Source organism: Cryptomeria japonica, chromosome 1 (assembly GCF_030272615.1).
Source record: "Cryptomeria japonica chromosome 1, Sugi_1.0, whole genome shotgun sequence".
NCBI lineage: Eukaryota > Viridiplantae > Streptophyta > Pinopsida > Cupressales > Cupressaceae > Cryptomeria > Cryptomeria japonica.
In genome coordinates, this window is record NC_081405.1 from 419,691,318 (window position 1) to 419,715,931 (window position 24,614).

Below are 24,614 nucleotides of genomic sequence, written 5' to 3' on the forward strand. Positions count from 1 at the left end.
TTATGATAGACTTCCGCTGTGTTGTTAAACGTGCAATGATTATAGTTAGTACACTTAGTCTTTAACAAAAAAATTTTATTTCACCCTTTAGTTGCCTAGTTGTGTTGTTTTCCTTTAGGGTTCCTGGCGGGGCATTACAATATGAATTGGGCCATTTTGTAATAGTTGTGAAAATTTTAATTTTTTTTTTATTTAGAAAATTTTAAATTTACCCTAAGCATTCTTTAATTTTATGAAATATAGTTTATTATATAATTTGTTTTTATTTGTATGAATAAATAATAAATAATATAATATGCTATTAAATATAAATATATATATATAGCTTATACATGATATTTATTATTTATAGAGAGGAGTCCATATGGCATGAAGGTGGGGCTTGCGGCTTGTAGAGCCATCAACCCAATTTTGAATCTCATGGGGTTGCCCTCTACTGTGTAAACAATTGAGAGATTCGGTTCATAGCTCTGATCAAAAGCATGTACCTCATTTTTTGGATATTGGGATTCCAAAGATTGAGGCAAGGAGAGATTGCAAGAGATATTGAATGAAAGATGGATATGGTTTATGAATGGTGATGACTTCATCAAATGGAATTGCTCTAGGTTTGGGAGGTACTTTGTAAAATTGGCTATATAGTGATGGGTACTTGTGAGGAAAATTGGAGCCTCCAATTCATCTATGTTGGAACAAGGTTTGTTTCTCAAAAGATGGAGTGTTTTCTTGGTTTGTTTTGCAAAATAAAAATCCTCACTATTGACAAGTTTATGAAGTTGGGTTTGTTGAGACCTCATTTTTATGTCTCATCTTTTCTTTGTTCAGCTCCAAAGGTTGTGCATTTGACCTTTTCCACCCTTTGTTGACAATTGATATGAGAAATCTATAGTTGGGTACCCTATGTTGAGTAATCATCTAGGGGTATTCATTCAAAGTGTTTCCATGGTATATCCTTTGTAAAATTTGTTAAAGGGTACTTTTTTTTGGTCAATGCCTCATAGTTTGGCCTTTCTTTAGAGGGTTTTATGCAATTTCAGAGTTTCAAACTTATCATCCTTGGCATATCATTTCCCTCCAAGTCCTCTTTTCCATTCTAAGCCCCTTTCCAGTGTTTCTCATCTTGGCATCCTTGTCGAACTTGTCATCATTGGCATGCCTTTCCTCTAAGTTTTCTTTTCCCTTTTAAGCCCCTTTTTTGAAGTTTAGGAGTTTTTGATCATGGTATTCTTGTTGGACCTATCAGCCCTAGCATACTTTTCACGATAAGTCCGCTTTTACTCTCTAAGTTCCTTTTTGGGTTTTCAGACTTGGTCATCTAGACATGCTTGTTGGACTTTCCTTGCTTGGTATGCTGTGTTGAAACTCCGTTCAAACAAAAAAAACCTTACCTACCTCCTTGCATGAATGAAGATGCCATTAATGGTCTTAGAATGAATATGATTTGACATATGAAGGCTCCCAGACATCTCTTAGTACCTATGGGCTCCTCTAAGACATGGATGGTGTACAAAAGTATATGGTTGCTGATATGAAGGGCATGGTTTCAAGTGTATGGCCATGTGAAGGTGATGCAAGTAGACATGGGAGATATCTACAATTACATATGACAATGGTTCTTAACCCAAGATCTTGTGATGGTGTTGAGTGATATATATTTTCTAGATTTGCCAGAAAGGAGGAAGATGGAAAAGAGGAGCAGTTACAAAACCAACAAAACAATGATATTCATAGGAAGCCCTGTTTACCTCACTGGGTAAACAGGAAGAATACAGAAACCGAACAACAATGCACAATGCAATCACAAAGGAAGTACCAGAATAAGCTTTCCATTAATGTCAAAAGATGTTCATATTATACTCTGTCGTCAACATTACATGTCCTCCAACACCCGGAGGTGGTACAATATATGACAGCCGAAGGGGTGCGACACAACCGTCGCGACTCCAACTACCTACCCGTCGGCTAACTAACTGACCGCCGTAACTCATTATTACCGACGACAACATAAACATAAAATTACAACATAACATAATGATTATTCCCGTCAACATCATCCCCCCCAAGAAAAGAAGTCGACTCCGACGACTTAATACAAAATAGAGATGAACGGCAGGAACTACTGGTACAATATATGACATTAATGGAAAGCTTATTCTGGTACTTCCTTTGTGATTGCATTGTGCATTGCTGTTCGGTTTCTGTATTCTTCCTGTTTACCCAGTGAGGTAAACATTTGGCGTCGTTGTAGTATAGTGGTGAGTATTCCCACCTGTCACGCGGGTGACCCGGGTTTGTTCCCCGGCAACGGCGCCAAATGTTTACCTCACTGGGTAAACAGGAAGAATACAGAAACCGAACAGCAATGCACAATGCAATCACAAAGGAAGTACTAGAATAAGCTTTCCATTAATATAGAAACCGAAGAATACAGAAACCGACGACAACATAAACATAATATTACAACATAACATAATGATTATTCCCGTCAACATCATCCCCCCCAAGAAAAGAAGTCGACTCCGACGACTTAATACAAAATAGAGATGAACGGCAGGAACTACTGGTACAATATATGACATTAATGGAAAGCTTATTCTGGTACTTCCTTTGTGATTGCATTGTGCATTGCTGTTCGGTTTCTGTATTCTTCCTGTTTACCCAGTGAGGTAAACATTTGGCGTCATTGTAGTATAGTGGTGAGTATTCCCGCCTGTTACGCGGGTGACCCGGGTTCGTTCCCCGGCAACGGCGCCAAATGTTTACCTCACTGGGTAAACAGGAAGAATACAGAAACCGAACAGCAATGCACAATGCAATCACAAAGGAAGTACCAGAATAAGCTTTCCATTAATGTCAAAAGATGTTCATATTATACTCTGTCGTCAACATTACATGTCCTCCAACACCCGGAGGTGGTACAATATATGACAGCCGAAGGGGTGCGACACAACCGTCGCGACTCCAACTACCTACCCGTCGGCTAACTAACTGACCGCCGTAACTCATTATTACCGACGACAACATAAACATAATATTACAACATAACATAATGATTATTCCCGTCAACAAGCCCTAGAGTTTCAATTTCCAATTTTGAGTGGAGGTATTTTGGTAATGTAATGATTTGGGTTTGTTTCAATTTTGTAATAAACATTTGTAACTTTTGTAGACTGAATGATTAAAGGTAGAATCACACCTTAGTTGAGTGTCTCCTTGTGTATGGTATACATTTTTGGATGTATATTGTTTACTTGGCAAATTAGATGACTATAAAATCCTTGCAAAGCCTTTGTAAGGTATCTTTTAATCATAATAAAGGAAATATATGGGTATGCTCATGGCTCATTAAGTGGACTCGTTTAATATTCTACAACCATTTTTTTTGTTTTCTAAATGTATGTGTAGAGCCTAACTTGTGCATTTTGAAAGATAGTGTTTTGTGGTATCTTAATTAAGGTATCACCTTTTATTTTAGTTATACATTTTTTGTATGAATTCGGTGACTCCGTTGCACAACTTGATAAGGACACTAGTTTGCTACTGGTTCCATCTCCCCATTATCCCAAAACACTCGCAACAAAATAATATAAACATCTTTTCAATTTTATCTATTCTAGTGTTTTTTCATTGCCATGTCTGAATGTATACAACTACATAAGTGGTTATTATAAAACACATTCTTGGGCATTCATATGGTAGATCAGTTGTATTAATAGAGTGCTTAATCTTGAGTTCTCCAAAGTAACATATAGGCACAAAGTGGCTACTAAAATAGGGGTGCACTATGCAACATGTATGGTTTGTGTTAGGGTGAGTTTTTATCTTCTGTGGTGATATCTATTGTAACACATTAGGGAAACCCCCCTTGGTTTAGCGAAGCTAGGAGTGAAGGAGTTCCTACCCATCTCAATGGTTGGTCCCCAATTGTCCAACTTGAATATAGAATTTGTGGTATTCTTCCCATGTTTGACACCCTTGGCACGTGGGAGACTATCCAACCTTATGGATTTGAAACCTACAAATTGGATCACCAATAGGGTTACTTTGGCCTCTCCTTGCATGCTATGCAAATCCAATGAGGAATCTACTGGTCACCTTTTGTTGGGTTGTTGCTTACTCAAGAGTGTTGGCAATGGCTGTGTGAGAAGTTGGGGTGGATAAGTGCCTTGCCTAGTGACATTCGTAGTCTTTTCAAGGTGTGGCTTATGCTGATGAAATATTCCTCCTTGTGTTTATGGATCATCAGTCCCTCTATCATGATTTGAGAAATTTGGAAGCAAAGAAATTGGAGTTTCAAAACAAAGGGTTATTTGCAAAGTTACCCCGAGTTTCCGGGACGGGGACGGCAGGGGACGGCGGGACGCGTTTCCAGGACGGCAAATTTTTTTGCCAAATTTGGGGACGGCGGGGGACGGCAAAGGGGACGGCTATTAAAATATAGGAAATATTTAAAATATATAGGAAAATTTCAAAATTCTAAATGTTCATATGAAAACATGGATAAAGCATGCATACATACATTATATTCATATGAAAACAATAAAACATGGAAATGGCATGTGTATGATACTATGAAAAGTTGAAGACATTTTAGAATGGAAATTCTGAACATACAACATTGTCAAAACAAAGAGGTTAAATTTTCCCTACTTCTATCGACGCGGTTTCCCCCCATATTTTTCAACGGGGGTTTGGGGGCAGCGCCCCCAAGGTGGGGTCAAGGGGCAGCGCCCCTTGCGCGCTCCCTGTCGCGATACAGGGCGGGGTTGAGGGGCAGCGCCCCGCGAGGCCAAAAAAACTTATTCTTTCATAAAGGTGTTGGGTGTTATTTTTCTATTAACTCGCCGAGTTTGGCGATTTTTGGGCGATTTTCTAATCTCTGTGTCAAAATGCCCAAAGGCTACACTGCTGCCATATAGTTTCATTGTCAAAATTATGAATTAAATTAATGTTATCTTTTAATTTTTTTATTTTTACTAACAATTTGAATTAATAAGGGGCCTATATTAGAAAAAATTTTAAAAAATTTGAAAATACAACTTTTTTTAGTTTTTTAATATTTATTAATGGCCTTAGATAAGGGGGACGTCTAGCCGTCCCCGGGACGGATTGGGGACGTCCCAGTTGTCCCTAGCCGTCCCCGGGACGTACGGACGTCCCCCAAGGCTAGGGCAGGCGTCCCCCCGTTTCGAGGACGTCCCCTAAAAATATAGGGCAATTTGGGGACGGGGGGAAACGTCCCCTGGCCGTCCCCAAGTCCCCGAAACGTCCCCGAGACGGGGACGGGGGTTTTCAGGTCGGGGACGCGTCCCCGGGTAACTCTGGTTATTTGTAGTCTCCTTGCAAAACAATATAGAAACAACTATTGATGAGGTGGTCAATGCTTGTACTAGATTTATGATCAATAAAGGGTAAATATTCACAGCATGGGACAATTTGATGTCCAAAAGATGGAAGGGCCTCATTATTACCCTTGTTAATGGGGTCTTGGGAGTTAATTCACAAAAAAGAAGAGAAGAGGCAAGCCGGGTGGCTCCCCCTATTAGTTGGCATAAAGTGAGCTTTGGTAGCACTTCTAAAGGCAGTCTTGGCAAATTAGGCACTAGTTGCATTTTTATAAACTCAGATGTGGATTTGGTTTCTGTGGCTTCAAAAAGGTTCAAGTCCGGTACCACTAATGAAGCAAAATTGCAAGGGCTTATTCTTGGATTGCAACTATTTAAGAAGTTTGGTCTCAATAAAATTAAAATAGAAGGGGACTCCTCTATAATGTCAATGCAATTCGTGCTATGTTTTCCCCTAGTTGGAAGGTAAATAATTTTCTTGAATTGGTGATTACACTGCTACAATTAATGAAAGACTACACAATCAACTATGCTTTTTGAGAGATAAATGTGGAGTAGATTTACTTGCCAACCTAGCAATTGACAACAGTGAAGAATAGACAGTGGACATGAGGGCAGAGATGTGGCCTATGCTAAAAAGACTCCTGAATATGCCAAAAAGGAAAGGTCATTACTAAGAAGTGAGGCCAAGTTTAAAACATAATGCCAATGGTAGCAGATTCACACTAGCTGATTGATTTGGAAGCTGCAATCATTATATCTTATTCCTGGAATGTGTTTAATTGAGCCTGTGGGAAACGGCTCCTTCATGAGCATCCATGGTAATGATGATGCAATCTTCTTCATCTGGTTTTTAAGGCGATGGCCTCTCATGTTTGTTATTGCTTGTTGAATAGTAGTTTGTGGGTTGTGCCATGTCTTTCTTGAGTAAAATTCTAGGCATTGGTTGAGATGTGTGTACAAAAGTGCCATGGACTATTGCTGTTTGTTGTTCAATGGATTTTAGGAGATGAATTCATGAAAGCCGATCACAAATGTAGAGTTAATTCAAATATTTCCTCCATGTTTGTGACTGTTTTACTGGACTTTGGGGAATCCAAAAAAGTTATTAAGAATCATGGTGTCTTCTCTAGTGGGCAGACACTTCTTTGATGGTTTGGAGGGTATTTTGAAGGTGCTGATCATGAAAAGGGCATTTTGAAGGTGCTGATCACAGTTTGGGGATTCTTCAGTGGTGGATGCCTTTCAATTCTACCATCCTTCCGCTATTGGAGGCCCATAGATGAAGTAATGCTTCAAAGGGGTCAATTTCTAAAGTAGGTAAAGGCGATTGCAACCACTAAAGGTGTTGCTTGGCCCAATTGATTCATTTTGAGTAGTCAGAGGAGGATGTTGATGGACAAGTTTCTTGAAATTTATTATTTTTCTTCTAGTTTAAAGTTAGTTTATTAGGGTAGCCTAAGTGGTCTTCTACTATATGCTGTATATGCTGCTTGAGGGTTTTTGTATATGTAAATTGCAAGTATGTATTGTCTAAGTTTTAGGCTAATTTTTAATTTACAGGGAGCTTCCCCTTCTGATTCAAAAGAGCAATTTTATTACACATTTGATCTGTTCTGTGTCGTATAAAAAGATGTGAACTAAAATGCTATCAAGATACAATGCACACAGTTTCTGAGTGATTAATAGAAACTCCGTTTGCAGAAATAAATATGAGCTCTTAAAAGTATTTTTGAATTCATCCATTTCCAAAGCTACTCTGATCTCACTGTCATTTAATTAACTTAATACTCCATGTTTTGGATTATGTTTGGTTAATGTGATTTATCTATAGCAAAAAGTTTAAATATAGCATCAGAATTTACTACTCTATAGACCACCTCATTTGTGATTTCAGAATATTTTTGATAGAATGAAAAGTTTCAATACAGTTGTATCCAGATACATTCTTAAAATGTTTGCCGGTTGAAATCTAAAATCACTGTTTAGAGGAAGAGTTCAGTGTTTTACTGTTCTTTTTCTAAGATGTTTAATGGCCAAGCTGTTTGGTGGGTGGGTGATCAAATGATAAAACAATGCAATTGAGTGGAAACTTTTTTCTTTAAAAAGTTTTAGGGTGGTTGTATATAAATGCCATGTTTTTTCATATTTTCTTAATTTTCAGATTCAGAAGATATGATGTGAGCATGCCATTTGATGCCTAATTGCTTGTCTGCAATACTTTGCTGCAGTGACAGTGATGAATTCTACGACCGCACGAAGAAAGGAACAAGATCAGGACACATGGAAGAAAAGCAGCAAGCTGTTGAGACCGCAGAGACATTGCTTGAAAAGAAGGAAAACATTGCTAGGGATATAGAGAATACAATAGCCGCTTTACAGGCCGAGGAGCCTGGTAATCTGACAGAGAATGGGAGAGAGAGCCTTGAATCAGAGGATCCCTTGGATGCATTTATGAAAGGACTTTCATCTCAAATAGGTTAGAAATATTACCCTTAGCTATTCTTATGTTTAGTTTTTTTGCATTCCAAATTGCTCTGAATCAGGTACCTAAAGTTGCAAATGTCTCTTAATTGGTCTGTTTACTTCCAATTTTCAGTGTTGTACCAGTGTATCAATAAATTATATTTGTATTTGGCTCAGATTTGTGATTAATATATGTGCACTGGTTAGTCTTGTATGCTGAGCCTGCAATCATTTAACACGATTGAATCTTTTATCCAAGTAAATGGCAATGGAATTTTCCTGAATGGGTAAAATTCTAATAGAAATAGGTACCTACTACCTGGTTATGAAGTCATACAAGTTTTGGTTTTTATAGGGAGTTTTAACTTTAAATGAATGAATAGGTAGGTACTGTGAGCAAGTTTTGTTTGCCACTGAATTTAATTTCTTGTGAATATACTGAGCAAATATGATAAAAGGATAGATATGTCTTAAAACTTTGTCAAGTTCAGTTCTCACAAGATGGATTTGTTCTCATCACTAGTAAAACGAAATGAAATTATTCAATTCTTTATTTTGTAGTAGAATGTTCTAATCACTCAACTGACCTAACCTCCTTCACTCCACCTTGAGGAGATCCACCTGATTTGATGACCTTTGAGAAACTCAATCCCTTCAATGCAAAGGCTAAGACACTAAAACGACCAACAACAAAACTAAAAGAGCTAACCCTAGAAAGGAAAAAGTGGGGGTCTTCATTTGCAATGGGGTGATGTGTGAGTACCTCACAACAGGGATGTTTCTTAAAATTTTGAAAAAAGGGGGTGAGTTGGGGACATTTCCTACTTGTCCTCACATCCCAAAAAATCCACCCATGGGGCACAAGGTTATTTTTGGCAAGGGACATGTCTCTAAGGAGCATATTTTCAAACCCTTCTGGCCTCACAATTCCCCCTTCCATCCAACATATATATAGCCTAAAAACTAAGAGGTCCAAGAAAGACCAAGGTCAACTATAGTCCCAAGGTAAAACCTAAGTTCAAAAAGCACACTATTGAATGCTACCATACAAGCATTCCTTATAGTGTCCAAGTGAAGATGTTCATGATGTCTCATGTTGGTGCTCCCAAAATTTCAATTTGGCCAAAGAAAATACTAAACAGAAGCCCCAAACAAGTAGATACTCTACCAGCATGCCTTTCATGGCATAACAAGCTAGCACACATTATAATTGGGCTTTATTCAATAATGGGTGCATGAAACAAGTTTTAAATTGTTAAAAATCTCTTAATTTCAAGGGTTTTTTTATTTTGCCGAGTCATTGCTGAGTCGTTGCCGAGTCATAGCCGAGTCACGAGTCGAGTCGGCCTTGCCGAGTCCGAGCCGAGTCTGAGTCTGGGAACTTTGGTAAAAACTTTGTAAGTATGAGACCTTGCGGATCAACTTAGGTTGGTAGGAAGTCTCTAAGTGTGCCTACGGATCAACTTAGGTTGGTAGGAAGTTCTAAGTGTGCTTGCGGATCAACTTAGGTTGATGGGAATGTGAAATTGCTTAAACTAAAATATCAACCTTCAATGATAGGAAAAGGGGTGCGAATCAACCTAGGTTGGCAAGAAGGATTAATGAAGAACATTTCAATTTGGGCTAGTAGCGAACCTCTTGCACGCCAACTTAAGTTTGAGGGAAGTAAGCAAGTATTACAAAGTCACCTGCGCACCAACTTAGGTTGATGAGAAACTAAGTTTACTTATTCAAATTCAACTCTCAACGATGAGAAAGAAGCCACGGATCAACTTAGATGGATAGGAAATCGATCTTCCTAAGGAAATGAGAAAGCAGTTAAGGATCAACTTCAAGCGATAGGAAGTTGATCTTCGTAAGAAGATGAAAAGTGCGAATCAACCTAGGTTTGTGAGAAGGGTAAGTAAAGGGAAATAGAATGTAACTTCCAATCATCAAGGGTAAGATCCGACCATGTTTCAAAAGGAAGAGAACTAGACGTTGGAAGAGAGGAAGTTGATTTGCATCTAACTTAAACACTAGCGAATTTCAAGAGGCAAAAGGAAATCTGTCCTCTAGGAAGATGAAGGATGAAACCTTTAAGTTGCAAAGATGAGGATAGAGAATCATTAAGTATCAAATTTAAAACTCGAACCTCTAAGGATGCAAGTTGGTGGAATTATCAAGTGAAGGAAAGTGCAAATTTAAACCAACACAAGAAATTGCCACAAGGCAGATCGCTGGAAGGTGGAAGTTCGAAGGGTTAAGGTTGAGGAGCATTCCAAAGTAAGATGAACTTGCATCTATAGTAAGGCGCTGAAGGTGAGGAGGAAAAAAAAATAAATAACAAAAAAAAAAAATTCTTTTAAGTTACAAGTTGGCTTGCATAAGAAAGTGAAGAGGTGCGACCTCTAACTCTAAGCCATATAAGTAAAGGGAGAAAGAACCTCTTAGATGCAACAAATTCGCCCAGCAACAAGATCGCACAGCAAGCAAAATAAGGAAATTCGTTCAGGTTGATAACATTGCATGAGGAAGGTAGTTCGCTGACTTTGGGTACACAAACTCACCTTGAATTAGTATCACAAACTCATCTAAGGAACTAAAGAAATCAGAAAGTCAAGTGCCATGAATCCGCCTTGAAGAAGTAACAGTTGGAAAGAATATTTTTTGGAAGGAAGAATCAAAGGGCCTGGTCAAAGACCAAAGCTCAAAGAGTTTTAACTCTGATTTGTGAGTGCTAATTAAAAATCATTTATCCCTTACTGAGAAATTAAATTGTAGAATTTGATCATTAGTAAAGAAGGAAAGGTATGACTCAGATTTTCTGAGTAATAATCAGATTTCAAGGTTACAACATTCAGCTTTTGAAGTATAAATTACATGCACTGTCATGACATTTTCAGAATTTAACATAGATGAGTCTAAGTTCTGATTTTATACATTTGAAAGCATATATATTACTCAATAAAATATCAGAACTTAGCAATATTATTGGAATTTAGCTTTGAAGCATTCTAACTTCTAGATTCGTAGAGGAACATGTCGGGAGAAAGGTCATCAAAGAATTTCAAGATCAAAGAAGGTTAAGGAAGGAAATACTTCAAGATTCAAAGGTTGAGATTAGGAATGCATCACGAGGAGGAAAATTTCCAAGTTAGAGTAAAGAAGAGTGAACGTGATCAAGGAATGGAGATAGTTTCAGAAGAGGCTGATGTGGCATCCTATTCACATTTAAGCCAATCAAGCTACTTCCACATCAGCAGGTCCAAGTTCAACAAACCTGATTCATCTCCTGGTGGAGCAAGTGACACATGGTGCCTCATCAAATACTATTTTATGTACCTAACCTATTCTCTCATTGGTTAGAAATCAAGATGGACATGTGTCCAATTTATTGTAATGATCTTATTGGCCAAAAGGAAGTTTGTTGTAACAAACCCTAACTAGGGTTTCAATCTTGGCCATTGTTTTGAGAATCAATCTGATCCATCGAATTGTATTGAGAGCACTATAAAGGCTCAAATCTCTCATTTGTAAAGGGTTAATAATAGCAGGTTAATAGTTCAACAATAGTTAGTAGTTTAAAAAGAATTTAGTAGTAGATAGCAGCTAGAGTAGAATAGGAAGGGAAGGCAGAAATTGTTGCCAATTTGTAAATAAACATCCTTTTCATTGAAGTCATGGTGGTGGAATGTGTTGTTTCTTCTACAATTGCATGTTTTTTTGTTGGATCTTCATGTTAGATAATGATAATTAGATAAATGAAAGAACTTTGTGCATGCTCTATGGTGAAAATCATATATCCATACCACTAGCAATTTGCTGACTGTAAGTTTGCCTTGTGTGGTCATCTGGAATCCATAATAAAGCTTAACTTCAATTACTATTCACACTTTGATATGCATTGCCTTGATGGTATCCTTGTTGTTGATAGTGATTTGAACATCATGTGCTTACCTTAGGAGATCACACTAAGCTTTGTGGAGTTGTTTCTTTGCATGTCAAAGCAAGGCTTAGTTGAGTTTCACCAAAGATTGTCCATCTTTCCTACATTCTTAGGATTAGAATGGACTCCTCGAACACTATGTCTTTTGCCATTTTATTTTCCAAGCAAGTAGTTAGAATCTAAGTTCCAGCAACATCCAAACATTCAAGTATTCAATATAAGTCCCCTTGGATTACCAACAATCGCATCGACCAATTGAGCTATCCACGTGTTATTACTTGACTATAGAAACCTTGGAGTTGTCTCGGTTGATCACATCATTTAGCATCCGAGGAGATTTTGATCAAGAGAGGATAGCATACTTTTGGTATTTTATTCTGTGTTCGATTGTGCCTAAAAACACATCAACAGGATCGTGAAGTGAACAGCAGACACTTCCACTGCTAACAATCTTCAATTTGACAAGAGGCTATACCTTTTTTTAAGAATCAGCAATGAAGAAATGAGAGAGAGAAGAATGAGACCACACAATGTGTGGGGGCCTGATTTTATTTATTATATTATGGGGGTTACAAATCAGTTATAAATTAAAGCTATAAATGGAATGTCGTATTAGCAGGTTTATATAAACCTACACAATTATTATTTTATACCCCTTTATAATGACTTAATTGGAAACAACCCAAGTTTTCTCCTGAAATTTGACAAAGAAGGTAGGTCCAAGAAGTTTAGCCATTATATCAATAGATTGCTCTTGAGATGTGCAGTAATAAAGATCAACCAGTTGGCGGATGTAGTGATGATGAATCAATCTGTTTGGCACAAGCATGCTAAATTGGATCCTTCAACAACTTCAATACACCCTGAAATTGTTTATGGGCTAAACTTTAACACTTGTCATAATTCTCAAGCATTGTTGCAGGTTTGGTTTTAGTGTTTAAAAGTATTTGATCACACATTTCATTTTAACAATTGTGAATATTGTGACTCCAATTATTGAAATGCTGGTTAGTTCGCTTCTGCACATCTAATAGAATTAAATTTTGTATATTAGCTATTGCAAGGCGGACACAAAAATGTAAAAGCCTAAATAAATTTTAAATTTATTTTGCACAATTTTTCAAAAAAAAAAGACTCTAACCCAGACTTCTTTCCATCCACCAAAAAGGAATTTTCTTAGACTATGAAGATTTTTTATAGACCATACTGGCAAAAAGCTGAACCTCCTGTGTAGGACAATGCTACCTTTGGAAATGCCTGTTTAGATTGCAAAAAATGTGCCCGCTGGTGACTGTAGGATGCCCTCAAAGCAATTAGTTCTTTCCTTCTCAACTATAGAATGCCCTCAATGCGACTAGATCTGCCCCTTTATCATAGACTGCAAATGTGGGTGCTTTTTTGAGATTTATTCATTACTACAAAAAATCATGATTTCATATGGTCAGTAGATCTAAATCATGATTTCACATAAGCACAATGGATGTTTATCAAAATGTAAATTGTGATTGGTATGTAAAAAATGTGACTTTAGGAATTTTTTTGGTTTCACACATTTGCAAAAACACTAGTGGTATGGCTTTCACTCATTTGCATCTACACGACCCTTACTTCTCTCGGCACATCTATTGCAAATAGTGACTTGTATCTCCTTCACTTGGAATTGCAATTTTTGTCACATACTTACATTGCAAGTGGCTTAACTTTTTTGTACGTCACATCTTCCTTCTTGACTTTCTTGAAAATCTTTCAACCATTGTTATATCCTCGTTTATTGGTTACCCCAAAATTGTCAACCTCCTTTGATTTCAATCTTAATAAGGATCAACAATGAAGAAATGACAATGAGAGAAGAATGAGGCATTGCACAATGTGTGCAAGATTGGTCATTTATTTACGGGGGTTACAAATCAATTATAACTTGCTATAATGAGAAGGTTTACAAGAATGTTTTATTAGCAAGTTTATATAAACGAGCTTTATTATGTTTATATAAACCTACACAATTATTATTTAATAGTCCCACCAACAACAATTATATAGAGAAGAGGTGACTATGGTGTAAAATCATCTACTGGATTAAAAGGGGGATAATTTAAAAGACTGTATATCTAAGAAGTAGAAAGCTGAAGTAGAAGGGCTTGATAGAGGATGTACTACGTTTGTACTCATCCATTTGAGCAACACAGTCTAGTAGAAGAGCAATTGACCCTATAAATTGGGATTTTCATAAGGGTTTCCTTAGGATAAAAATCAAATGTTTTCATTGCTTATTTTCATTTCAGCACTTCATTTTTTTTGTGAACTACTGTTTAATTCCTCCTTATTATCACTGCCATTTGGATGCCAATTATAGCATTTTATGTTTTTGATTCCATAGTTTCTATTTTGTATTGGTGGAAATTACAGATCACTTGATAACAGACTCACAAGTTCCTTGAACTTGTAGGGCAAAATTTGGTAATGTAGGATATTTGTTTATAACCATTTTTGCAAATTATTCTTAATCTGTATGGGTAGCAAAGAGACAACCATGACAAAATCCATGAAGAAGCTTGACGAACTCCAAGGAATCCATGAATTAGTATTGGGCATCATTTTGGGGAAAGTATTGAAGAGTTGCAAAAAAGGGACCAATCTGAAGTTTTGATTGGGACCCTTGAGCAATTGCAATAAGAATTGCCGGAAAAGGATGAACTACAACCAAAGCTCCAAGAAGAGTCTATGAAAAAGAATTGACCATCCCCTACTCAAGAAAGACAAACAAATTAGGTATGCAAGGGAAGCATGCATGTTTCTTCAATGCTTTTAAAGCTGAATTCTATTATCAAGCTTGATAGTCACACAAGGGGTGTAGGGTCCAAGTTGCTAGAGAAGATGGGATATGAGGAAAGAGGACTATGTAAAGATGAGCAAGGAACAATCCAACCAATCAAAGTAAATGAAAGATCACCATTTGAGAGTCTTGTATATGAGAGCATAGAGATTGGGGAATGCTCTAAGTAGAGGTTTACACCATGCACAAGTCAAGGAGAACCCTTTGGATGTAAATAAATCCTTTAATATTGTCTTTGTAAAGGCTATAAATTGATTGATAAATTGTAAGGTTTAGCTAATTAGGACCTTGTACTTGGCTCATATTGTCTTGGTTCCCCATTCCTTAGGGTTTACCTTAGGGCACAACTTGGATTTTACTTGTGGTGCCTAGGCCATGCCTTGAGTGAACCTGCATAAGAAGTGGCCCAAAAAGTGAAAAAAAATTAAATATAAACACATTAAAAGATAAAAAACCCAAAAATGTAAATAACCTTAAAAGCAACCTAAAAACACAAAACATGGTTCTTATTTACCTATCACTAGCTTTCTAAAACTCATACAATTTTTTTTTCCATTTAATTTTTGGGGTTCTATTATAGGTGCCTAGCCCATAAGCAAATGAGAAGATGAATACTACAAAGAAATTTTAAATCCTGAATTAGCAACCTTGGCAGGGGAAAAAGCAAACTAAAACTAGCTTCAATAGTCTGCGTAATTGGTAAAAGAAAAACACGACACTCAAGGAACAAGACAAAATATTGCCAAATTTTAATAACTTAATACCATGTAACACTAAATTAGGCTAGTTTAGCTATCTCCAATTACCAACCTCTAACATTAGAGATTTGGTTACATCACTATGTTGATATTCTTAGGCGAGTTTAGTCACCTCCAATTACCAAATTTTCTCTCTTGATAGGGCCAAAAATAAACGTCCAGTAGCACCCTACCACTCTACTTCATTATTTGTTCTCTTCCCTAACTACAAGAAGCACCCCTTGATCATCTCATTGCTCGGATTGTGAAGAATATAACCAATGCTTGGCAGACCCTTGTTACCCCTTGAAGCCCCATCAAAATTGAGCTTTCGCCATTCATTTGAAGGGGTCTATCTTATTTCAAGGACCTTCTTATTATCAACTATTGCCTCATTAGTAGGGGAATCTAATTGGAAATTCTACTGACTCAAAATTTGAAACTCTTTCCTGGACGAAGTAAAATTTGTAAATAATGCAACCAACAATGCTGCCTTGAGAGTTCTTCGCCACTAAAATTTGTTGGTTCCACTCCAACTGAATGCCTCACAAGGCACATAACATTGTTGTCTTCCAAAGTAGTTGCAGGCAAAGAGTCCCTTTCAGCCGTTTGCATGTGTTGTAGTATCCAATTTATCCCTAATAGGCCAATAATATTGAACCAAAGCACCTAGGAGGATGAACTTTGGAGAAGATGATTCATTCATTCAAATTTAGCCCAATAGAGGGGGCATTTTGAGGGGCTATGGAAAGAACATTTCAATGGGTTATCAAATGTCAAAATCTCGTTTCTTCCACCAGCCACACAAAAGCATTGCATTTAGGGGGCAACAAAGCAAAACATGTCCGGTCAACCCACTAGTCCTCCAAAGGTGGATGCTTATTTTGTATTAATAAGTCCTATACCATATTAAACTTACAGAATCCCTCTTTGTTTCCCATGTAATAGATTGCATCTTTTAGGAGGAGCAAAGGGGGAGGAATCTCCTCCAAAACTATCACAAGGCTCTCTATTTGATTTTGAGAAAGTGGGAGGCAACTTAAATATTTCCAATTCCGAACTTTACTTCCATCTATATTCATATCCATAGTCACAAAAAAAAGTGGATAAAATGTGTATACTTGCATTCAAAACATTCCTGGCCCCAAAATTGTGCCATGCCCAAGTAATTCAAAAAGTTGGTCAAAACTGGATTAATGCAAGTCAAATAGTGGAAAGCATAGATAAATGAAAAAAATTGTGTTTTATACACATGCAATTAAACAAAAACGAGAGTTTTTTCAGTCAGCTTGTGGGTTTTTGTCTCTAAAGTCCGTAGACTTGTTTTTTTTTTTTTGACATTTTTGCAATTTAAAGTAGGAGATAAATAGATTTTCAAACTTTCTTGTGTGATTGCAAACATCAAACCAGACATTTTATGATCATCAACTAGGACACAATGATGCACATTTCTACATTACTTCTTCAAACCATCATTTTGTATTTTTTCAGTTGCACAATGTGATAGAGGTAAGGTTTTTCAAGCATTCTTTTTCTAAAATTCTTAAATCTTATTTATAATTCATAATATCATGAACCCTAACAAGTGTTTTTGAGAGAAATGCTTCAGTTTTTTGTAGGTCCTAACCAAAACCCATAAACAAAAACTAAGCTTAGGGTTTTCTATTTTTTATATTCTATCAGACAATGGAGTTAGCTTTTTTGTTTTGTTTTTTCAGTTTATTATTGTTTTTTTAATTCTAAACTTAAATGTTGCACTCTCTGCTATGTGTTTATAATTTTACATTTTTTATTAACCCTAATAGCAATAGGTGTTGATGTGCTTTTGATTACATGCAATGACCCTAAGTTAAATATTTATGTAAAAATTCTTAGATCTGAAATATTGTAATGATTCTGAACCAAAATGATTAAATTTAAAATATCCACAACACACATTTATTTGGATTGTGTTATATGATTTTTTCTCCAAGAGAAGAGAAACTTATGAAATAGCCCTTGATAATTAAGGATATAGAAAAAGAAAGGATATTATGACCCTTTGGTTAAATTAGAGATTAATAAAGAATATTTATATAAGTGGCATTATATATTGGTCATATAAACTCGTTCGAACAAATTATTTCATTCAAATAACTCATTCAATGATTACAAAGACTGTAATGATCATAATTATATTAAAAGATTAGTCACAATGTTGAAAACGCCCAAATACTGAAATCTTGCTAACTATTGAAAGTCTCCAACTTGAAGCTAGATGCAATGTATGTGTGAAGTTTCACTTAGAAATCCCCCAAAAATTCCACATGTAATTTTTTTTTAAGTACAGATTTCCTGATCAAATTCACCATTTTCATAATAAAGTAACTAACTCATAAATGTAGTGATCCACACCCGACTTAACTACTGTTTTTACGGAAGTATTTCAGTACCTGCATATCCAGTATTGGTTAACTCATTAGACATCTCAAGCAGGAATCAAGATCCTTGATGACAACGACCAATTGTATGATGATCCATGGCATCTTGTAGTTAACATGGGTGAGGGTGCCTGCATTGGAAATTTAGTTAAGTCATATGAAATCAATATTAAACCTTTAAATTTCTTGTCTGATCCAATATTAAGCCATAACAGAAGCTGGGATCACTGATTAAGTTGCTTTTGAGTCATGTTTGAAATATGCATCGGAATATCAAGTGTTTTACGACTAGTTTATTATGAGATCCTAATCAGTCTGATTCTAACAACTGAGTGCCTTTTTTGAAACCCTGACCCATATTAGCTTCATCATTAAGATCTAGTGCACAATTTACATTTCAGCATTTCAAGTTTTAAGTTTTAACTGTATAACATCATTGATGCACCTGAACCATTTCACAGCTACCATTCATGATGACTATAACAAGGGTCAACAATGCTTTGAACGAAATCTAACATGTCTTAAGAAGATAAATCCTCATCTGAGACCTTAAAAACGGTTTCCAACAGCTAATATTCCAATTCATTTCTCCGTGTTAAAACTCAAGCAGTATACACCTATAGCAATAACATCATAGTCTTTTGTATGATATAGGAATTGCCAACTATAGAGCTTATATATTCAAGACAACAGGATATAGTTTTAAATATACGAGGCTGCAGTAATATGTTACAGGATATATTTTAACATTGTAAATATTGAAGGCCTTCTTGTACATAGATGCAATAAGAAGGGCCACTTTGTTCAATCTTTTATAATTATTGTAAAATGATCTCCCAATACAAATAGGATTGTTCATGTCAACCAAAAATAAGTAAGTTGCCGTTTCAAGTTTGGTAAAAAAATTGTGGTTGGGTTCATTTGTACAAAAGACATAAAAATCGTAAATATATACGTATAAGCAGTATAAAAACACTAATTGAGTTTATAATACTACATAGCATCATATAATAAACAAAATCACCATGAAATTCAAAATACTACTTCAATGTTAAATAGTCAAACTCAATTGTCATATTCATTGTTTAATAATAAACTAATAATAAAAAAAGAGGACATTAAAAAAATTGAACATGACAAGATTTTAGTGGTACCATTATATCTGTCGAACATGATTAAACAGCTCTCCATTTTCATTTCATTTATTTATTTATGCACAGCAATTATAAAGGAAAAGGAGTCATACAAACCTTGAAAAGCAATAATAAACAATTTGAACTGGAAAACCTTCACCGACCATATCAATGATGCTCTCTTCATCAACTTGTTGAACCACTTTATCATTATTGAAACTTGTGAGCACACAACCAGGCGCCTTCACAAATCTGGTGGTGCCATGCCCATCAACCTGTATTTCTGTCTGAATGACATTATTAATGCCCATGTATTAACAATGGGCTCAACCAACACCTGTAGCAGAGCCACCACAACCACTTTCCTTCGAAAGCACAAGAAAATTCTCCATATTTGGGTACTAACATCTTTGACAAAAAAACTTGGGCAGAACAACCCTCACCACCTCGTTAATATCTAAAGCTTTGGTGCCCCATATAGAGATAAAAATCATGAGCTTCATTTCATAGATATAGATGAAATACAGGTCCAGAGAAGTGAGAGAGGCCCAACACATAACAGGACGAGGGATCAAATCCAAAAATAATTAAAAAATTAAAAGTAGTTTTTCTGAGTGGGTTCATCATGAGTTTGCTTGAGGCAAACTGACACTCCTTTGTGTGCCTCCTTGTAAAATATCCTCCTACACTGAGTCAAATTTGGACCAGGTGCAAAGTGGACGTGGTTCCAGCCAATAGGGGACAAATCAATAACACAGACAAAAGGCAGTCACTATAGCATGTTGTATGAATCATAGAGGCTGAAGAAAATCACCAAAAGGGTGACTACTCTAGCATGTTGTATGCATCACAGATTTTTCAAGAAAGCTACTATAAGACATGATTTCTTTTATGGGAACAGATATAAAATCTTTGCGCTTTGAAATAGCATGCACAACAGTTGTATTATGCTCATCTTTCTATAGCAATGTTTCCGTTGCAACTGGTAATCTGTACCACTTGATGTGTGTAGTGCGAATCTTGATAATATTGTTCCTAACACATAGCAGCCTTTTTTCATGCCTTGAGCATCTTAATATATTGTAGCTATTGGAGTTTCAGCACAATGAAATTTGTTAAGCTGCTACACATAGGAATCTCACAAGTGGGGGGGAAATTTTTCTTAAATCCCAAATATAAGCTTTTGTGGGATCAAAAGCTCTCTGAGAAGGGATGTGTGATCCATAATGGATCCAGGCGAAAAAGTTCATTCACAGATGGAAACAACATAGAAAAATTCCAGTGAACTAACTTGCACTGGTTGGATGAATCCGTGCCTGTGAATCAACACCGACTTGCAGTTTGGGCCCAGCTGATTCCAAATGAAATGTTAAGAAGACAGCTGACTTATTCACTTCAAATTCTGTTTGGGAATCCTTCAATTCAACAAGGAGGGCTGTACCAACAGAAGCAGCTATGTAGAGAAGAGGAGAGTATGGTCTAAAATCATGCATCGGATCAAAAAGGAGGAGAATTTAAAAGATTACATCTCTAAAAAGAAGAAAGCTGAATTAGAAGGACTTGTCAGAAGATGTAATACATTTGTCTTTTTTCATTTGAGCAATACACTATGGTAAAAATGCAATTGTGTCTACCAACTGCATGTTTCACCTTTTAGAGGATTTTTTGAAAGATAAAATTTCTGTACTGGTGTTGCTTCTTTTCATTACAGCACTTCATCTCTTTGCGACCAGTGCCTTAATTCCTTTCAATTATCACTGTCAGAACAATAATTTATTTGCTTGATTCTCTAGCTCCTAACATATTTTGCTGGAAATTATGGATCAAAAAAGGCCCAAGAAAATGCCAAATTATAGCCATAGGTAGAGAAATAAGCATACTTTCTTCATTTTTAATACTTCTCTAGTCATTTTCCAATAGTAATTGCCTTCTATTGCAATTTTTGTGATTCAGAATCTCATCATTTTTGCATTCTAGAGTCCATTTGGATACACGTCCAGGAATTATTATTTTACATAGCTTCTTAGTGTTTCAAGCAATTCTATGTATGGGACACTGTATCTTGGTCCTCTGGTGCTGCTTCATGCCATGGTCATGATCTGTTATAATTCTCTGATTGTTGTAACAGAAGGCCAATTTATTGGCATTTGTAATGTTCGTGTTCTTTTCAATGGATTTTATACAATTTCTTTAGAGACTGGAATTGTCTATGTACAGGCGCCAAATCTGATATCTATTACATCGTATTAGCTTAGCAAGGAGATTTTAAATATATTATGATGCTAGGAATGCGATATATTTGATAAATAATTTAGCAACAATTAATTTGTTTTATTGTTGAGATGCAATGGCATATGGGACTGCAATTTTAATTTATTACATGGATAATTTCTTAAATGCTAAAACGTTTAGTTAACAACAAAATCAGGGATCCTTATTGATCTGTTTTTTTGTGTTGAAATAATTGGTGGAATAGGAAGTGTGCAGTACAAATTGTATATGTTGCAGAACTATATAATTGGATAGAGTTGTGGAAAATAGCTAAGATGGAATCAATCTCAGGATATATATTTCATCTACTGATTCAAAAAAATCTCTTTTCAGTGAAAGATAAGACTACTCGACTTCAAAAGAAACTTGAAAAGCTTCAATCTGAAATGGACCGAATTGTTTTTTTGCTTAAAATTGCGGACCCAACTGGAGAGGTTTGTCGGAAACAAGAACCAAAGTTGTGTTCATCAACTACTTTCCAAGCAGGGCAGTTGGCTTTAGGTTCAGCTGGTAAACCTATTGACACACAGTTCTGTAAGGACAAGAAGAATCCTATCAAATTACAAAGAGGAGATAATGCTGTTGGTGTTAAAAACTTGCCATTGACAGCAGTGGTTGATGGACCATCACGAAATGAAAAAAGTAGCATTGGGGGTTCTGATGAGGAGGTGAAGAGTACCAGTGGGGTTCCGAATAAAGAGATTTCAGCTGTAACAAAAAAACAGTGGCTTGGAGCTGTACATAATACAGAAGACAATGTGCACAATCAAGGGGAAATTAGTCATCCTGAGAATGCATTTGATTCAAGTGAATTTGTTGGATATAAAGAGAGAAAAAAGGTACTTCCAAGCACCAAGGAAGATAGAACCTCAAAATCTATTCTAGAAGATGCAGAAGGCCTCGTAATATTGAAACCAAAAGAGATGAATTGCACGCCTGACCCCATAAAAATAAGGAAGGAAGACAATAAAAATGAGAATGTGTCCTCCAATACTGGGGTGGATGCAGAAACAGCTGCAGAAGATGCTGTTGCTCTGTTGCTAAGGCACAAGCGGGGCCTTGCTACTTCTGACAAACAAGACCAGATTGAAGAGGAAGACATAACAGGTAAAGATGAATCTGCTCAGAAAAAGAAAACCAGAAGACTTGGACCTGAGAAACCAGCTTTTTTGGAAGAAGATTGCACTCATTACGATGCATGGGTACCTCCTCAAGGTAATTGCTAAGGAACATGGGTTTGAGGCACTCAATGTCTTTTTATTTTTAAGGATGAGGGCGACTTGAATTTTTTTTGCAGATGTATAAAAGAATTTTGAGTCTGTTAATGATTTTATGCCACTATTTGGGTTATGCTAGAGTGGAATGTATATAGAACATTTTAAATCTTTTGTTATGATTGTCCATGTTACTGGATTTAGTACATTTAAGCCTCTTTATGAGGGGTTTTTTGGTGATGATCACTCATTCATGGAATACAATGAAATTAAATAGTTTAAATAATTTATGTCTGCAAGGTAATAATGCATCTATTGTTGGTTTATTTTTCTGTATGCAGGGCAAACAGGAGATGGCCGCACTTCACTTAATGATAAGTATGGGTATTAATGGGTTCGATAATCTTTAATGCAGTTATCAATTAAATTAAGGTACTTCAAGATTAAGTCCATGCTCTTGTTGGCACAATTCGAGTTCTCTTTATAAGCTCAAGGAAGCAGCAGTACAGAAGTGACCTACTATTTTCAGTATTTTGGAGTTACTCTAGAAATGTAGACATATACAAAAGGATTATGGACAAGACAGCAGAAGTAAGTGATGCTGACAGATGTGTGTAATCGTCCATCCTGCTAGATGTATATATCTAAGAAGAAAAACAAGTTCAGTGTGCATACATGTTTGCTAAGAAGTTATGAGCTTTCTTATTTCGAAGAATCTAAAAATGTTTCATATGGTGTGATTCATTGGACTTTTTCTGCAGAACATTAATGCTTGATTGGACCATTGCTTCTTAGTATTCCTGCATGCCTGCAAATCCACCTTCATGTACTTGTAAGTTATCATTATGAATTTGTGCTTACAATTTATTGTATGTTGGGTACCAATAAAAGGTTGCCCCCGCAGAGATTCATCACACATTTCAAATGACATGTAGATATCTTTTTGACTGGCAATCACAGGTCTGTATGAGATAAATCTGCCATTGGCCATTGTATTGTACTTAATTAATTATCATAGTAGGGCATGAAACTTTTATTCACATTGTACTTGTGTTAGCAAGCTAAGCTATTTAATTTTAATATTGAGACATATGTTGAATGTTAACTCTTTTTGAAGGTGATATGATCAAGAGCTGTTTTATGAGGAAACCTATGTTCCACCAAATTTCTGGGATTCAAACGGTAGGGGATAAGGGAGATGTATTTATAGAACAGATTTTTTGGGAGGGCATTTTTTAGTGGACTGCAGGGGGATTTATATTAAAGCATATGGAAAAATTTAGAATATAAGGAAATTTCAAATATTCATATGCTAAGGCATTCATCATATACATTATAGAATCTTAACGCGTAACATTATACTTCCGAAACTCCTCCAGTTTTGGGAGGCTTCATGCTATGAGGTAGTAGGCAATTCTATTGGTCACTTCTTGAGGGTTGATGATTCCACTTCCAATATGGGACACTCAACTTTTTCTTTTATTATGGTGGACAGTGATATCTCCAAGCCTCTTCATGGGGATGCGGTTCTTGGACTTGACTACTTGACCATGAAGGTCTCCCTTTTAGATGCAGATGATGCTTTTCCATCAGTCACCTAACTATAGATTGTCCTCTCTCTCAATGCAAGGGCACAACTACTTGGTAGAAGAATGCTAATGAAGATCACTTGTCTAATCATTGCCCCTAATTCCCTGACAGATGGCTCCCCTTAGGATGATGAATCTTCTCAAGAGAATGATTCTTTAGCTTCTGGTACAGCTCTAATGAGCCCTTCTCCTTCTGCTCCTTCAGACCCTATTGGACAACCTCCTATCCCAATCTCATAGCTTGATTTGCCTTTGGCTATGGATAAATTTCAGATTGCTCCTGTGGTGGAGGGTCACCTTTCGCCTCACCGTTCTATTGCTCCTTTGCACATTGATGGGCTCTTTGAGGAGTAATGCCCCCTCACTTACCCTTTTTCTAAGGACCTAGAGGATGGTATCTCTTGGGATTGTTGTTAAAAAGAGGAAGAAAGGTCTTCCTAAATCTTTATCCCAAACCCATGCTAGAGTGATAGGTGAGAAGTCAAATCGAGCAAGATTTGGTATTGTCTAAGTGGGATCCTAGGGGTCCCAACTTTATCATCTGTTTGTAGTTGTTATTTGGTAGCTTGGCTGCAGTTGCACCTCACTCTTTTTGTACACGTTTCATCTGCCTTTTGGCTATGTTGTTTAACAATGGTTCGGGCCCTTCCAATCTAACTTATCAATATAAAAAACATT

At 36.4% G+C, this 24,614-nt stretch overlaps 1 protein-coding gene and 1 non-coding gene across 3 annotated transcripts in view; both read left to right on the forward strand.

Moving 5' to 3' along the window:
* The window catches only part of LOC131065353 (uncharacterized), a 127,074-nt gene extending 103,687 nt beyond the window's left edge, over positions 1-23,387 (forward strand). Inside the window, exons 10-13 of one of the 2 annotated variants that reach the window (XR_009111406.2) lie at positions 7,577-7,824; positions 21,467-22,348; positions 22,689-22,938; positions 23,109-23,387. Coding sequence is in view for 1 of the 2 variants with exons in the window: in XM_057999847.2 (XP_057855830.2) it covers positions 7,577-7,824; positions 21,467-22,348; positions 22,689-22,738 (1,180 nt within the window). In the remaining variant the exon portion in view is untranslated. Of the gene's footprint in view, positions 1-7,576; positions 7,825-21,466; positions 22,349-22,688 lie in introns of both variants that reach the window. The other variant, XM_057999847.2, reaches the window with a different exon arrangement.
* TRNAN-GUU (transfer RNA asparagine (anticodon GUU)) lies at positions 2,680-2,751 on the forward strand. Its single transcript has one exon. It is a non-coding gene; the product is annotated as a tRNA-Asn (tRNA).
* Positions 23,388-24,614: the final 1,227 nt, after the last annotated feature.